Source organism: Dermacentor albipictus, chromosome 4 (genome assembly GCF_038994185.2).
Source record: "Dermacentor albipictus isolate Rhodes 1998 colony chromosome 4, USDA_Dalb.pri_finalv2, whole genome shotgun sequence".
In the NCBI taxonomy this organism is placed as follows: Eukaryota; Metazoa; Arthropoda; class Arachnida; order Ixodida; family Ixodidae; genus Dermacentor; species Dermacentor albipictus.
The window spans coordinates 173,098,319-173,115,605 of NC_091824.1; the positions used below are offsets into that span (position 1 = coordinate 173,098,319).

Here is a 17,287-nt window from a genome sequence, read left to right on the forward strand (position 1 = left end):
TTCTCTGGCCGTGTGCCAGGCGAGCGTAGTTCGAATTATCCGTGAGGGAACCTGCTCGCGTTCGCATTAACGAACTTTTTTATACATGGACTTCTGTGGAGCTTGGCCGGACCAAATCGGACAGTTCGAATTATCCATAAATTCGAATTATGGAAGTTCGAATTAACGAGCTTTCACTGTATATATATATACCACTGCAGTACACCACTGCAGTAGTTTCCTGACCAGGCACAAGGGAGCCCTAGTAAAGGTTGCTCCAAAGATCCTGGACTTCTGTTGCTGTGCAAGTATTGTCACGTTAGACGTGGCTAAAATATTAGCACAGCAAATCCTGGCTGTCCGGCGTGCCCGCGACCGGGCCGGTGGGCTAGACCTGCCGGTCCCGACGTGGGACTAGCCGGGTGCGCGACGAGTTCGCGTCCTCGCCGGACCTACAATAAATGTTTCTTCACTCACTCACTCACGTCTAACGTGACAATGCTTGCACAGCAACAGAAGTCCAGGATCTTTGGAGCAACCTTTACTAGGGCCCCCTTGTGCCTGGTCGGGAAACTACTGCAGTGGTGTACAGGACAGCCACCGCCAACGATCGGCGCGGGAAAGACACCCGTGCCTATACTGAGCGGAGTATTTATACATGTACACGCCCACTCGAAAGCATTCGTTATGAGCACGCTTATGTCATGCGGCGAGCAGCAAACTGATAAAGATGAGGAACGAGTTGGTCAAGCATGCAAAAAAATGCGACAATATATATTTATATATATATATATATATATATATATATATATATATATATATATATATATATATATATATATATATATATATATATATATATATATATATATATATATATATATATATATATATAGCTTGGCTCACACTTTTGACGGAAGAAAAATTGGAGGACAGCTGATATACCAGGATACGTTTTGATGGCTGGGCTCTGCATACGTAAACCAAGCTTTACATATATAATTGTGTGAATGAAGCACTAATTACACTAAGACAACTTGCAAGGCATACTTGCGCAAGTGATTGCCGCGCTGACCGACACAGCCAGGCGCAATCGCCGAGGGAGGGACCGCGCCCGTCCCTCGAGAGACGCACACGGGGCAGTAGACTGAGTGACGCATCTATGGTACATCACGTCATTGAAATCAAATTATTTCATACGCGAATACTTCGGTCACTGAGGAGACGGAATTGCTTATGGCTTAGGATGTTCATTTCGATACACCTATCATCGATAGCTAATCTTATCTATCGTTAAAGGTTGTACTATATATTGCTACTGTCACCACAGGTACTTATATGTTGTCGTAGTGCTGGAGGCTGGAGAACCACTTTCCAAAGGTGGAGTGCTGCAGGTCCCACGCTGTATGCCAGTTGATTTGCCATCGTTATAACATATGTTGTCGATCGTTGATCGTTCTGCACATCTGTTCGCTCCGGACTACAGTAGTCAAAATTAGTCCGGAAACATCCATTGTGGCGCCTCGCACGACCCAGTTCTTGTTTAAACTAGATCATAAAACTTCATTTATTGGGAATTGGAACGACTGGCTCAAACAACGGAATATGTAGTTCCTTTCAATGTCCCAAATTTGCATCGACGGGGGATGTCTTAGTAGGACGAATATGACTATTCTGCTCCCATCGGAATGTTTCCCCGTAGACGTAACAGAACCCGTAACCTGGTTTTCAGCAACATAATGTCATATCACAATGAAACCATAACGGGCAGTTCCACCAATGGAAACATTTGGAGAGCTTCTGCCAGACACCAGTAATGAAGCGATTGAGTATTGTTCCACATTTTGAGTGGTTCCACCACGTTGCTTCCATCATCCTCAACTTAGTCATCTTATTCGGGCTTGTGCATACAGTAACGCAAGTACTTGCTGCATAAATAATAAATAGGTCACAGACAAATTCAACTAAATGTAAGTGCACGAGAAGTGGCATTGCTCACTAAATATATACGTTATTAGCCTATTAACAAAATAAAAACCTCACTTATAACAGTATATTCTATTGGCATCACAGTAGAAGCATGAGGAGATTTCTTTATTGTCATTATTGTAAACGCTTCGTATTTAAACAGCTTCTTGTCGAAAGCCGGAAGTGGTCGCTACTAAAGTTCCTTTTTTAGAAAAAACACATTTTTCGTCCTTATGAATCGTGCATTTGAGATTATTTGGACGCATCCGCTTGACAGAAAGACGCTGAGATGTTGCTCGGTTATGTAGGAGCAGCCTGAAACGCGCACAAAAGTATTACCTTTGAAAGTTACCGTCATTCATTGGTCATAATCATTCAATGAAGGAAACAGTTCAAGAAACAAGAATACCTGGGGACAGTGCTGAAATGCTGGACAAGCATAGACAGCGCAGGGCGCAGGCAACACAGGGCAGTCTTTTCACGTACGCTGTTCCCAAGTGTTCTCGTAATGTACCAACAAGCTCAGTTCTCAATCCTTCTGTACAGGATACGCTTGCGATGAGCACGACGGAGCAAACACATGTAAAGCTATACTGTTGGCGCTGTGCCAACAAAACGTCTGCTGGCATGGAGGCTAAGTGATTCTATTGGTTCCAGCATGCATTTCTCACGTACTGCCAGGACGGCCAAAAATTTAAAAATCGACCATTATCATAAAATTTTCTTATGCTATAATTCTTTGTTAGAGCAATTTCCAGCCAACCTTGGTGCTGGACATATCATTAGCGAAAGCGGATGGCCAATGGCGCTCAGGACTTACGACGGCAAAGCTCTGTGAATGCTGCTGCTTTGCATTCTGTATAGCAGCGCGCCACAATCATCGTTTTTTTCTCTCTCTCCCTTAACCTTATTTATCAGTTCATAACCCGAATTTTTTGTTTTTCAACAACGCTCAGTGATGTTATGGCGTTTATCGTGGGCCCATTGAAAGCTTTGGTTTAGCGTACGCTGCGAACTGTAGTACTCAATTTCTTTGCAAGAACTGCTTAGTAGAAAACATTCAGTTAATTAGAATTTAGTATTTTGCTCTTCGCTCTTAAGATATATGAGCTAGTATTAACTGTCGGAATAAACGGGGTGTCCCTCGACGGTGTCTACTTTGGGGCTTTATCGCGAGTATTGCTATTTTGTATTTGTTTTGCACTGAATATATAAATTACGTCTTTGGAGATACACTTGTCTCTTAAACCTTAAAACTGAAGTAAGCATTCTCAGAGAAGGCGAGAAGGCGAGCACAGAGGCCCATACCGTGAAGATGTCCATCGGTCGTCGCACACTCTCCCTCAACGTCTTGGCCTTCGGGAGCCCCGGGTTGTTCGTGGGCGTCAGCACGGCGCAGCAACGAATGAACAGGAGCACGCCGCTCAGGAAGAGCACCCCAAGTAGCGCGACCAGCCACGTGTAACGCTGTCAAATGAGGGCCGGCACATGTTTTGAATGTGTGTTTTGCACCGTTATCTTAAAAAGAAGCTTCATTTGCCTCTTCTCTGCGGTTTTGGCATGTCTGCGCTTCTGGCACGGTCGCGGTACACGACCATAACCTCTGCAATCGCCGCAACAACCATCGACAGGCCCAGCTTTTCACCCCATTTCAATAAACCCGCTTGCACGGCCTTTGGGGTCCGCCTCCACGTGGTGACTTAATTGGGATTCAATGTCAGTCGCCGTGCCGTCGTCGTCACCGGTAACACTTTGCGTGACCCCAAACTAGGCTTGCAAACGAGGCTAGCAAGCTACGTTCAGAATGCTTCGCATGACGGTGATTCCCATGGTGAAGGGGTTCTGCATATATTTTTTAACCATCTGCAGCCCGCGATCAGCCCGTGTTGGTGATAACGGACGCTGAGCGCTATTCGGGCCGCTGGCGAATCGCAATATTGAACACAGCTGTTGGTGAAATTACGTTATATCCACCAAGGCTACTGAAAATAAATAAAACATCAAAGAAAGAAAAACACCGTGAAACATCTTTTCCTTCGCATAAATAACAAATTTCACAATGTTTCGATCATCTCTCGCGTTCCGCAACACGGCCCAAGCATATACTCTTTCCTTTACTTGCGGCGTGCTACGTAACGAAGACGACAAAATGGTTTTGTTTGGTAGCACATGGAGAAACTTGGCTAAAGTAGTTTGCTAGTGAAGAATCAGAATGACAGGTACCGACAAGCGTAAGTTGCATTGTTATATGGATTATCAACTTTAATATAATTGTGTAATTCGCTACGTCTCTCTTAGTCTCCGAGTTCCTTTGAGTCTCTGAGACCTTCAGTGAACCTGCTACCCACAAAGGTAAACACTCCCCCGGCAGTAATGTGCCAGTGCAAGACATTGCAGCTATGCCAAGTTCGGCTGCGCAGTTGCAGATTTGTAAAAAAACTAGTATTATTGAAGCCTTATGAAGTGGCACATAAATCGATTCCATGTAGAAGACGACACAACACAGCAAAAGCATATCTCTACCTTGGCGTACAGAAGAGCCTTTTTCCTCAGCAAGGTCTACTGCTAAAGACATACCAACACAGTTCCATTTTTTCAGGTATGCAGCTGCAGCGAAGCAGAAGGAAGTGTTTATGATGACGCAGTTGTACTCGGCATTTTGCCGAAATGGACTCCAGGACCCGTATTCACTTTGTCGCTGGCTGTAGCTCCAGTACACTTTACACATGATAGCGATCGGGATGATAATGATAACTATCGGCGCGGCGATGGTCATTCGCGACGTCAATCACTCAATATAATCGAGGAGAGTGTGTTGGGAAGCTAGTGGGTAAGACATTTTTTGTGAACTTAAACTTCGTTAGGGGCGAGACACCGAGACAGATGAAGACAAGGCGAACGCAGGCTAACAACTGGTTTATTGAAATCACATAATGCTGCCTCTTCGAACTATGTACAATGAACTGGCAGCTGCTTTCCGCTGCCATCTTTTAATGAATTAGAGTGCTGCATTAAACGATTATTATTACTTCTTCCGGTTTGCCCCACGTAGAACATTCCACAGGTCCGCAGAAACTCGTACACCGCTTCTGCTCTACATGGTACATACGTGCGTCTGTGTTTTATGCCACAACCATCACTATTAGGTTTGCCTACGTTATAAAGGGCGCATAAACGCGACAACTTGCAGGGCGCTGAAAAAATCACATCAACACTGAATTTTCCGGCCACCCTCTTCATCTCATATGCCCATAAGGTTTCGCATGGAATGAAGAGGGTGACCGGAAAAATCGCTGTTGATGTGTTTTTAACACTCTGCAAGTTGTCACGTTCATGCACCCTTTCTAACCTAGATAAACCCAAGAGTGATGGTTGTGGCATAGAACACAGACGCACGTATGTACCATGTAGAACAGAGATGGTGTATGAGTTTCTGCTGACCTGTGGAATGCTCTATGTGGGGCAAACTGGAAGATGTATTGACAATCGTTTAATGGAGCACTCGAACTCATTAAAAGATGGCAGAGGAAAGCATGTGCCAGTTCATTCTAGGTCATGTACAAAGAAGCGCAAGCCGATGTCTGACAAAGCGAAGGTCTTAGGGCGGGCAAAGGGCTAAAGGGCACGTGAAATCTTTGAATGAATCTTTCTTGTTAGCATGACATGACTCAGATAGGTGTGTCAGCGAACCGTCAGTGTATCTTGTCAAGAAAGAGCTTGGTTTTTTGGTGTAGATAGGGGTTTGCCGAGGGAGTGTTGAATGATCAAGCGCTTATGATCCGGCTTGGACGTGTGCATAGTTCGAAGAGGCAGCATTGTGCGATTTCAATAAACCAGTTGTTAGCCTGCGTTCGTCCTGTCTTCATCTACCTCGGTGTCTCGTACCTAGCGCAGTTTAAGTTCACAAAGAACACGCAATGTAAGCTCTGTTAATATGGCCACAGGGCCCGGTAGCGTGCCACAAGCGCTGATCTTACCTTGAACCACTCGCGCAACTTATTGGGCACGAGCAACTGTTCGAGGCGGGCCAGCGGCCCTCCTTCGTCGACGATGCGGCAGCGGTGAAACACGTCGCAGTATCCGCGGTTTTGGTTGCACGCAGCTCCGCGCTGGCGTCTTAGGCCGCAGAGAGACGCCAGGGCGGGCTCCTTGCAGGTGTCCACGCAATGCCCGTCAGTGCCTGCGTCACCGCAGACGATTATCATCCGGCACGGCGAATACGTAAGTGTCCACAATGTCGCTGCGAGAAGGTTCAACCTCACATGGTTGAGTGAGTGAGTGAGTGAGTGAGTGAGTGAGTGAGTGAGTGAGTGAGTGAGTGAGTGAGTGAGTGAGTGAGTGAGTGAGTGAGTGAGTGAGTGAGTGAGTGAGTGAGTGAGTGAGTGAGTGAGTGAGTGAGTGAGTGAGTGAGTGAGTGAGTGAGTGAGTGAGTGAGTGAGTGAGTGAGTGAGTGAGTGAGTGAGTGAGTGAGTGAGTGAGTGAGTGAGTTCTAAGATCTTACGGCAGTATATTAGCTCAAGTATTGAAATCCGTATTGAGCAACTTTTGACTACTTCAACTTTCCCTCACATGTGAAAATCTGCTCGCACTTTTCCTGCATTTAGGTCTGGCTGTAAAACCGATATCTCGAATTATCGCCCGATTATTCTTCTCTGTGCCTGGTCTAAGAGTTCGGAGCTTGCTCTTCACAACATATTGTCTTTTACTGTGAAGAACTCACTCAGTCCGAATCAGCATGGATTTCTCACCGGCCGCTCCACTATCACAAATCTCGCCAGTTTCAGGACATCAAAGGGGCAAGTTGGCACCATTTACTGTGACCTGAGCAAAGCCTTTGATGTGTTTTGCCACTCGCTGCTTCTGCTCAAGCTTGCGTACTGTTATCTCTTGCACAGTTATCTTCTTGATATATCATGTTATGTTAACGTCAATAGCAAAACGTCTTCTTTTGACATGGCAACTAGCGGCGTCCCTCAAGGATCAGTGTTAGGACCACTCCTTGCTTTAATTTTTTATAATGACGTTCCTTCCGTTATTCCGCACCCTTTCCTTCTATATGCCCATGACATCAAAATTTTAGAGGAAATTCACAATGTTTATGATTGTCGCACCCTGCAGTCGGAACTGCTTTCCTTCACTAAATGGTGCAAAGATAATAACCGCTCCTTGAATGCAGCAAAGAACAAAGTCATGACTTTCTCACGCGAAACGGCAAGCATTTCTTTTTCTTATTCTGTAATTCTGTACCGTTTTGTAAGGTCTGTGAGAAAAATGATCTTGGTGTACTTTTTCGTTTAATCTTACACTTTTCTGCACAAAGTAAACTCGTTACTATGCGGGGTATGCGCTCTCTTGGCTCTGTACGCAGACTATCGAGGGAATTCGAGTCTCCTGTACCATTCCGCAAGTTGTACACAACTATCTGTCTTCCTCAACTTGAATATTCGTCGGTCTTCCGGAACGGCTTTTTCATATCCAACAATGACGTTTTAGATGTTTTAGAGTAATAAGCACATTTCACCACTGCTTTCAAACACTGACACTGGACCTTCTTCTAACACTGTTGGACTATTTTCATCGTCCTTACTTGGCTTCCGACGTAATCGCGCTGACCTCCAGTTTCTCTTCAAACTCCTTCCCAGTATCCTCCTCATCACCATCAGCCTGGCTACGCCCGCTGCAGGGCGAATGCCTCTCCCATACTTCTCCAACTACCCCGGTCATGTGCTAATTGTGGCCATGTTGTCCCTGCAAACTTCTTAATCTCATCCGTCCACCTAACTTTCTGCCACCCCCTGCTACGCTTCCCTTCTCTTGGAATCCAATCCGTGACCATCACTTATCTTCCCTTCTCTTTACGTGCCTTGTCCATGCCCTTTCCTTTTTCTTGGTTTCAACTAAGATGTCATTAACTCGCATTTGTTCCCTCACCCAATCTGCTCTTTTCTTATCCCCCTTAACATTACATCCATCATTCTTCTTTCCATAGCTCGTTGCGTCATCCTCAATTTAAGTAGAACCCTTTTCGTAAGCCTCCAGGTTTCTGGCCCGTAAGTGAGTGCTGGTAAGACACAGCTGTTATACACTTTTCTCTTGAGGGATAATGGCAACCTGCTGTTCATAATCTGGGAATGCCTGCCAAACGCACCCCAGACCATTCTTATTCTTCTGATTATTTCAGTCTCATGATCCGGATCCGCGGTCACTACCTGCCCTAAGTAGATGTATTCCCATACCACTTCCAATGCCTCGCTACCTATCGTAAACTCTGTTCTTCCGAGTCTGTTAAATATTACTTTAGTTTTCTGCAGATTAATTTTTAGACCCACCCTTCTGCTTTGCCTCTACAGGTCAGTGAGCATGCATTGCAATTGGTCCCCTGAGTTGCTAAGCAAGGCAATACCATCAGTGAATCGCAAGTTACTAAGGTATTCTCCATTAACTTTTATCCCCAATTCTTCCCAATCCAAGTCTCTGAATACCTCCTGCAAACACGCTGTAAATAGCATTGGAGAGATCGTATCTCCCTGCCTGACTCCTTTCTTTATTGGGATTTTGTTGCTTTCTTTATGGACGACTACGGCGGCTGTGGAGCCGCTATATATGTTTTTCAGTATATTTACATATGGCTCGTCTACACCCTGATTCCATAATGCCACCATGACTGCTGAGGTTTCGACTGGATCAAACGCTTTCTCGTAATCAATGAAAGCTATATATAAGGGTTGCTCATATCCCACATATTTCACTAGCACATGATTTATAGTGTGAATATGGTCTATTGTTGAGCAACCTTTACGGAATCCTGCTGGTACTTTGGTTGGCACAAGTCTAAGGTGTCCCTGATTCTATTTGCGGTTACCTTAGTAAATACTTTGTAGGCAATGGACAGTAAGTTGATCAGTCTATAATTTTTCAAGTCTTTGGCGTTCCCTTTCTTATGGATTAGGATTCTCTTACCGTTCTTCCAAGATTCCGGTACGCTCGAGATCATGAGGCATTGCGTATATAGGGTGGCCAGTTTTTCTAGAACAATCTGCCCAGCATCCTTCAACAAATCTGCTGTTACCTGATCCTCCCCAGCTGCCTTCCCCTTCGCATAGCTCCCAAGGCTTTCTTTACTTCTTCCGGCGTTATTTGTGGGATTTCAAATTCCTCACGACTATTCTCTCTTCCATTATCGTTGTGTGTGCCACTGGTACCGTATAAATCTCTACAGAACTCCTAAGCCACTTGAACTGTTTCATCCATATTAGTAATTATATTGCCGGCTTTGTCTCTTAACGCATACATCTGATTCTTGCCTACTCCTAATTTCTTCTTCACTGCTTTTAGGCTTCCTCCGTTCCTGAGATCATGTTAAATTCTATACATATTATCCTTCCTTATGTCAGCTGTCTTACGCTTGTTGATTAACTTGAAAAGTTCTGCTAGTTCTATTCTAGCTGTGGAGTTACAGGCTATCATACATTGACGTTCCTTGATCAGATCTTTCGTCTGCTGCGATAGCGTACTAGTATCCTGTCAACGGAGTAACCACCGACTTCTATTGCACACTCCTTAATGGTGCCCATAAGACTGTCGTTCATTGCTTCAACACTAAGGTCCTCTTCCTGAGTTAAGACCCGATACCTGTTCTGTAGCTTGATCCGGAATTTCTCTATATTCCCTCTTACCGCTAACTCACTGATCGGCTTCTTATGTACCAGTTTCTTCCGTTCCCTCCTCAATTCTAGGCTAATTCGAGTTCCTACCATCCTATGGTCACTGCAGGGCACCTTGCCGAGCACGTCCACATCCTGTATGATGCCGGGGTTAGCGCAGAGTATAAAGTCAATTTCATTGCTAGTCTCGCCATTCGGGCTCCTCCACGTCCACTTTCGGCTATCCCGCTTGCGGAAGAAGGTATTCATTCCCCGCAAATTATCCCGTTCTGCCAACTCTACTAATAACTTGCCCCGTGCTATTCCTAGAACATATGCCATATTCCCCCACTGACTTGTCTCCAGACTACTTCTTACTTACCCTGGTATTTAAGTCGCCCATCAGTACAGTGTATGCTGTTTTGACCTTATCCATCGCCGATTCCACGTCTTCATAGAAGCTTTCGACTTCCTGGTCATCATGACTGGATGTAGGGGCGTACACCTGTACGACCTTCAATTTGTACCTCTTGTTAAGGTTCACAACAAGACCTGCCACCCTCTCGATAATGCTATAGAATTCTTGTGTTTACCAGCTATATCCTTATTAATCAGGAATCCGACTCCTTGTTCTCGTCATTCCGCTAAGCCCGGTAGCACAGGACGTACCCGCTTTTTAGCACTGTATATGCGTCGTTTGTCCTACTAACATCACGGAGGCCTATTATGTCCCATTTAATTCCCGCTAATTCCTCCAATAGCACTGCTACGCTCACCTCACTAGATAACGTTCTAGCGTTAAACGTTGCCAGGTTCAGATTCCAATGACAGCCTGTCCGGATCCAGAGATTCTTAGCAGCCTCTGCTGCGTCATAGGTCTGACTGCCGCTGTGGTCAGTTGCTTCGCAGCTGCTGGGGACTGAGGGCCGGGGTTTGATTGTTGTATTCATATACGAGGTTGTGGCCAAGTACTGCACCAGGGTGGTGAAGCCTGCTCTGGTGAGGGAGTGCGTTATCGGTTCTGGTCACCGGGATCAGGCCGCACTCCAGGCCTGTTTATGCAATTTTATCAACACGCAGACTTTTTTTTCCTATTGTTTTTAATCCGGTGGAAAATTGCGCGGCACCGGGATTCGAACCACTGTCCTCTTGCACGCGAGGCGGATGCCCTACCTCTACGCATCGCTGTCGCTAACATTTAGTTGTATCAGGCTTCGTATTCCGCACAAGATCACCAGAAAACATGGACCGTTCCATGTCCCCGCACGTCATCAACAACAAACAATTGTCCACAAATTATAGTGTCTTTATAACGCTAATTTTCACGATCTTGATAGTTTGTATTGCTCATTGTCGTCGTTCCTTTCCGAGCTTCGCCTTCTTCTCTCATAGTTTCATGCATTGTTAAACTGCCCTTCTCCTCTTTTTCCTTTTGTATTTACACTGCGCTTTGTTGTATTTACTCTCTTCTTTTCACAATTGTTTTTTGGGTCATTGCATTTTTTTAATTATGTTCCCCTGCAATGTTCTTGTTTTAGTTTTTGGATTTTAATGTATGCATGTGCCTTCCCTCAGACCCTATGGTTATTCCTGGGCACGTTAAATAAGCGTGATTGATTGATTGACTGACTGATTGATTGATTGATTGATTGATTGATTGATTGATTGATTGATTGATTGATTGATTGATTGATTGATTGATTGATTGATTGATTTTCCAAACAGTTGTCTCGCGCCATTTTTCGAACTCCGGTTTCAGGCGTGCCTACACTGCACCTCCATCACTCAGAAAACTTCGTTTTATTGTGCTCCGTTGCACTACAAGATATGGCAAAGCTAGAAGGTGTGTTTATATTCCCCAAATTTTCAATGAACTCCCAAACGATATACTCACTGCGACCTCAAAGCGCACACTGCGGAATACGTTAAATCGTCTTTGAGTCGTGTATTCCTGCTTTTTTTTTCCTTTTTGACGACTGTTACCTCATTTCTCTGTGAATATTATTAGATAGTTTTCTGCTTTTATTCTTATTTCGTTCACTAGGTAGTGACGTGGGATTTCAATCTTGTTAAATGTATCACGATTTCTTCCGTTCCCGATGTTGTGGGGTCCTCTCGCGCAAGCCTCACTCTGGCTTTGACAGACCCGATATCCCAATGTACAAACTCAAGATCCCAACAAAATTATTATTATTATTATTATTATTATTATTATTATTATTATTATTATTATTATTATTATTATTATTATTATTATTATTATTATTATTATTATTATTATTATTATTATTATTATTATTGCTACTATAGTAGCTCTGACGTTTGACAGCATTTGCGAACATTTAAGGCACACTGTCCAAGATGTGCGTAGCATTATATGGTGGTCGGCGTGGTGCGGAATATGTTATGCGTGGTAATGGTGTGTGTGAGGATTGTGCTAGTGTAGTATGCGTTATTCTTTGTATATGCAGGAGAAGTACAGGCTCAGAGGTGCGCATATTTACATTGCCGAAGATATACATTCCGCCTGACGCTGACCGCCATATAACGCTACAAATATCTTCGACAGTTCCTGTTCAAGGAGGTACCGCTTGATTTGTTTGCGCGATACCCGGCATCTCATCATCAACGCGTTGATACCGCCATATGCAACGGAGGGGGAACAGCTGCGTAATTAATGCACGAGTAGAGTATTCCCTCGTTTTGGGTCCCCTTTAGTCACCTTCCATGCTCACTACTCTTGTGTTTATCAGGGCATCGACAAAGTAGTGCCAGTAAGTTCACCTCTATTCTGCGCAATAAACTAAAAGTAAATACACAGAACCTCTCTACATATAAGGTCCGCTCATAGGCATCTGTATTATAGGTGTTTGCTTTTCTTGGCCGATCGTCCAGAACGGGTATGTGGAACTGTGACACAAGAGGTACATAATTCTTACATGTAGGTACAGATATGTGTCGCACTTCTCTCTGTGCATGTGCACCTGGCACTACCATTCTTCCCACAACAAGCAACCAACACCGTCTTCGTGTTCCTGACGTTGCTGCGGATAGACATGCGACACTGTGCGCCCGCCTGATTGATTGGGTGCTGGCATTTTGGCATGTCTTGTGAAAACTGTTGTGCAATTGCAAGAAATTGCGTGCGATTAAGGTGTGAACTTCGTGGAGCACACACAAGCAATACATACGGTCGCACGTTGCATAGGATAAAAGCAAACAATTGTATGCACCGCCTCTGATTGTATAGCACTTAATTAACCGCTTCAAAAAAGCTTCGTTTCACAAAGATCCCAACATGTCCGTCCGATATGCCTAATTTTCTTATCTATAGCTTTCAAGGGCAATACCATCTACGCGTACCTGTCAGTCAATGGATTTGCGTTCTGGTTATTATGACATTTACACATTTTGTGGGACAATGCTCTAACAAGGCATGTATTCCATGCTTGTTAATCGCAGCACCAGCGTGGCTACATAAATACGGCTTTCCCGTTTTGTTTCATTACACGGCCACACAAAAGCAACAACTATGTTAGCTAGTACAACGCGTCACATATGATGCGCATGTTCTGACGTTTACGATACAAGTTTGTAAGCTTAATGTTCTATAAATCCATCAATAGGCTTTTTACACTCGTAGCAAAAATGATACAGGAGAACTGAGTGATTTCGGTTTGACTCGAAAATGATTGCGCTTACAGAGGCAGCCCAATGCGCTTTGAACCCTCCTATTCAAACAATTTATACAAAGCCAAATTTCGGAACACGTCAGAGCACTCCGACATCGCGCTACTGAGGCCAGTCGCAAGGAAGGCCCGCTCACCGCCGTGCTTGCAGTCCACGAGGCACATGTCCGCGGGGCTGTGCGGCGATCCAGTGCTGCTGCGTTGGCAGTCCTCGAAGCCGTACTTCTGGCAGATGGAGCCCTCGCAGCGGCCTGCCTGGCACACCTGTGTGCCATTATTGCACTCGATCAGGTTGGCCTTGTGCCGGGGCTCGGGGCACTGCGCTGCCACGCCGGTGATCGCCGTGCGTCAAGGGCTTTTACGCGCGCTGACAGAAGCTGACGAGTCATGTGTGTTATAATAATCCTGCTCTCGGGGGAATATTCAGCCCAGCGGCCGCTAGAAAGAGCTGTAGCCTGGCATGTGCGTATCAACATAACCGGCTTAAGGTACGGACACACTAGCGTCAAAACGCGCGCGGCACTCCGCCGGCGGCGCGCCGCGTGCCGCGAAACCTGCCGCGGAACCGGTTTGGTCTGCCGCGCAGAGGATGGGTCGAGAAGCCATTTTCGGCGGCTTGCCGCGTGCCGCGAACCAATGAGAGACGTCCGGGCTTTCTCCTAAGCGCCACCTCTTGGCTACTGCCGAAGTTAACTTCCAGCGGCGGAACCACGATCGACGACCGAGCGCTCCGAGGCAGCCGCGACAAACAGCGCTAGTGCTCCGTCTGCGTGCCTTTTGCGCGCGCCGCCGTCGCAACAGCAGAGAACACACAATGACCAAAACGCTCATCGTCGTCAGAACATCGTCGTCTGCATCTGCCATTGCAGGAATCAACGCGATCAGCGCGCTGTCTGCTAAAGGCCGATCCACACGACGGACCAAGTCCGCGGGCCGCTCGGTCACGTGATGCGACGTCATGGCCCGGCGCGGTCCGGTCCGGCGCATAGCACATCCACACGGCGGACCGCCATAGCAGACGACAGAGCAGATCAACCAGCTACACTCACGGCCAGAGTGTTATCATTGTTATCATTCCGGCTCGAGTCCCACAAAGCCGGGAACTACTCAACGAGGTATACAAAATGGAAAAACCTCCTCGTCACTCCATGAGGACACGGTGTTTAAAAAATATATCTGCTGCACGCACGTGTACGCGGAACGGCGGACATGAAACGACTGGCTTGACTGGCTTTTGCTGAGCCGAAAACTGGATTGGATTTGGCTGAAGACACTCTGTTGCCGGACAACATTCGTTGGCTAAGCCAAAATCGCTGCGGTTTGCATGCGGTCCGCCGCCAAAACGGAAGCGGGAAAAGCCTCGGCGATTTGTTGGACCGCGAGGGCCGCGGTCTTGCGCGGGCCAACGGCAGTACGCACGAACTGGTGACGTCCTATCACGTGATGCGCGGACCGCGGTCCAAAAGAGCCATTTGGTCCGTCGTGTGGATCGGCCTTAACCGAGCAAGGAAAAAGCGCGCGACAACCGCGATATCGCGCCTATGCTCGCGCAGTTCGAGACAAGGCGAGATCAGTGCTGTCACGTGACTCCGCGGCGGCCGCCGCGCGCACAAACGATGTGGCCTCTCTGCCGCGCGGCGTTCTTGCCACCGGCGGCGTGCCGCGCGCGTCTTGCCGCCAGTGTGTCCGTACCATTACCTCATGCATAGGGTCCAGCGTTTTCGGTTTAAACAGTAAGAAAAAAGCCAGGAAGGGTACACATTTTTGTTCAGGAATGGCGGCTTCAACCGAAAAGGGCCAGTGAAAGCAAATTTACCGGAAGGCGATCAGCGCTCAGCTGCGACTACAGAACTCGGGTGCAAGTCGTCTGGCAACCTCAAGCTAACGCGACAGTCCATGCCACCCAAGCAATATTCCCTTTCTGATGCAAAAGAATCAAATGGCCCATTCGGTGAAAAAGCCGGCGGAGTCTCCAGCAGCGAGACGGTGCATAATTTCCCAGTGGCTGCGACGCCACGTTGGGGTAGAGTGGACGAATCGGAAGACCTCCTGCTGCAATAGCGCGTCAGGTGTTGCGTGAGAGAAGAAGGCATCGCCACGACGCCACGTCACCAGCACACCTCGACGGAGAAGATGCGACGACGCGACGCGACGCGGCGGGGCGAGACGGGCTGTCGTCAAGGAGGCAGTCGCGTGACGTGCGCGTACGGGTCTCTCTCTCGGAAGCCGGCGCACGGTCCATATCTCTCTCTCTCTGTCTCTCTCACTCACTCATTCCCGCTGGGCTTAGCTGCTGCGCGCGCCTGCCGGTCTCGGTGGCCGCTGCTGCTTTCTCGGTCTCGTCGCGCAGAACGTCGGTGGCATGCGGCGTCCTTTATTTCTCAGTGATATCGTCCAAAGGACTCTGGTCTACAGCCAGCATGCTAACGTTGGCTGTACAAAAAAAGAAGAGACTTATAACAGATAAGCCGCACCAATTTAATTGCTAAGTTCGATATCATACACCGCAGCAAAACTCGAAAACATTCCCAGCAGAGCAAAACTCGGTCAACTCAGCGGCGTTCTGTTGGACATTTGTGCTTTCGCATTCACAACTCATAAGGAAGTGCTTATAGTGTCTACGGATTTTTTTTTTATTTGCGTCCATTTTATTTGCCAGTGCGACGAACGCTAGAAGCAAGGAGGGGGTAACCTGCGGGGTCGAAAGACCCTGGGCCAAGTGCTTACAGTTTTACACTACGGCCGCAGCGTTGGACGAGTGACGTACAAGTGAGTGACGGCAAGTTCACTGATGAGTGTACTTAGTCGTGTTCTATGTCACTGAAGGTCTGTACACGCACAATACTGCAATGTCATACTTTATATTTGTCAGAATAAAAAGTGAACTCCCCTTAATTTCTTCATAGTCACATCACCGTATGATGTTTTGCCGTCGCTGGACTGCGTCTCACAAACTGTTATTCTGTATTGGATGCAACTAAAGTGTTCAATTGCCGCATCTGCACTCAGACAACGCGTTGTATACGTTGTACCCTTTGTAACTTGACGAGAAAGCATGCTGAATTTTCGAGACATGAAAACTGAAAGATGCTCAACTCCTCTCATTTATTCGTGCTAACAAGAAGTATGCGATTTCAAGGAGGCCATGTGCTTTACATCGTGTATGCTACTTCAAAACCCACTGCGGTTCGTGGCGGAACACAATTATTTACTGCGTCGGTGTACGCAGAGTAAACAAGCATTTAGTGAAGGATATCTGCAGAAGGAAGCATGGTTGCATTCATTCTCCGCTGAGCAGCGCTGATTTGCCCTGACGTAGTGGCAGTCTGTGCTGCAGCAGCTTCCAGCAGACGGGCTGCGTAGAGATAACATAATATATGTATCGCCCATGGACGGATGAGATTAAGAAGTTTGCAGGGACAGCATGGCCACAACTAGCCCATGACCGGGGTAGTTGGAGAACTATGGGAGAGGCCTTTGCCCTGCAGTGGGCGTAGCCAGGATGATGATGATGATGATGATTAGTGTGATGATGATGTATGGCATCAGCGGGGTACTCTTTTTCGGGAGACTGGTTTTGGACACATCATAAGACGCCAACAAACATTGGCACCAAGGACAACATAGGGGAAATTACGTGCACTTATTAAATAAATAATAAACTATAATTAACAATTGATACAATTATTTATTATAGAATTTAATTAATTTAATGATTAATAAATAATTAATAGATTGATGAAGATGAAAGTGGATGAAAACCAACTTGCCACAGGTGGGGAACGATCCCACAACCTTCGCATCTCGTGTGCGATGCTCTACCAATTACCGCGGCACCCTTTTCCCATCCACTTTCTTGGATATTTATGTTTCCCAGTAGAACCCTGAGAGTGTTAGCCAGCACCACCACTCACAAACCTTGGCGGCGGATGTGGAACTTCCTCTCTGCCGCAGGCGTCGCGAAAACGTGATTTTTCGGGGTGAAGGCAACCGGTCAATAAACCCCCA

The 17,287-nt window shown here is 46.5% G+C and overlaps 2 protein-coding genes across 4 annotated transcripts in view; both read right to left on the reverse strand.

Moving 5' to 3' along the window:
• Nucleotides 1-2,041: 2,041 nt before the first annotated feature.
• LOC139059733 (disintegrin and metalloproteinase domain-containing protein 10-like) lies at nt 2,042-13,696 on the reverse strand. Its single transcript, XM_070538180.1, has 4 exons — nt 13,417-13,696; nt 5,925-6,127; nt 3,256-3,414; nt 2,042-2,262 (listed from the first exon to the last, which is right to left on the reverse strand). Exons 1-4 carry the CDS (start codon nt 13,442-13,444, stop codon nt 2,248-2,250), a joined length of 405 nt encoding a protein of 134 aa, XP_070394281.1. The 5' UTR covers nt 13,445-13,696; the 3' UTR covers nt 2,042-2,247.
• A 2,765-nt stretch (nt 13,697-16,461) lies between these two features.
• The window catches only part of LOC135913617 (disintegrin and metalloproteinase domain-containing protein 10-like), a 53,557-nt gene continuing 52,731 nt past the window's right edge, over nt 16,462-17,287 (reverse strand). The window contains exon 11 of one of the 3 annotated variants that reach the window (XM_070537823.1): nt 16,462-16,634. In XM_070537823.1, the coding sequence (XP_070393924.1) occupies nt 16,484-16,634 (151 nt within the window). In that variant the 3' untranslated portion in view covers nt 16,462-16,483. The remainder of the gene's footprint in view (nt 16,635-17,287) is intronic. The other 2 variants (XM_065446155.2, XM_070537822.1) reach the window with 2 other exon arrangements.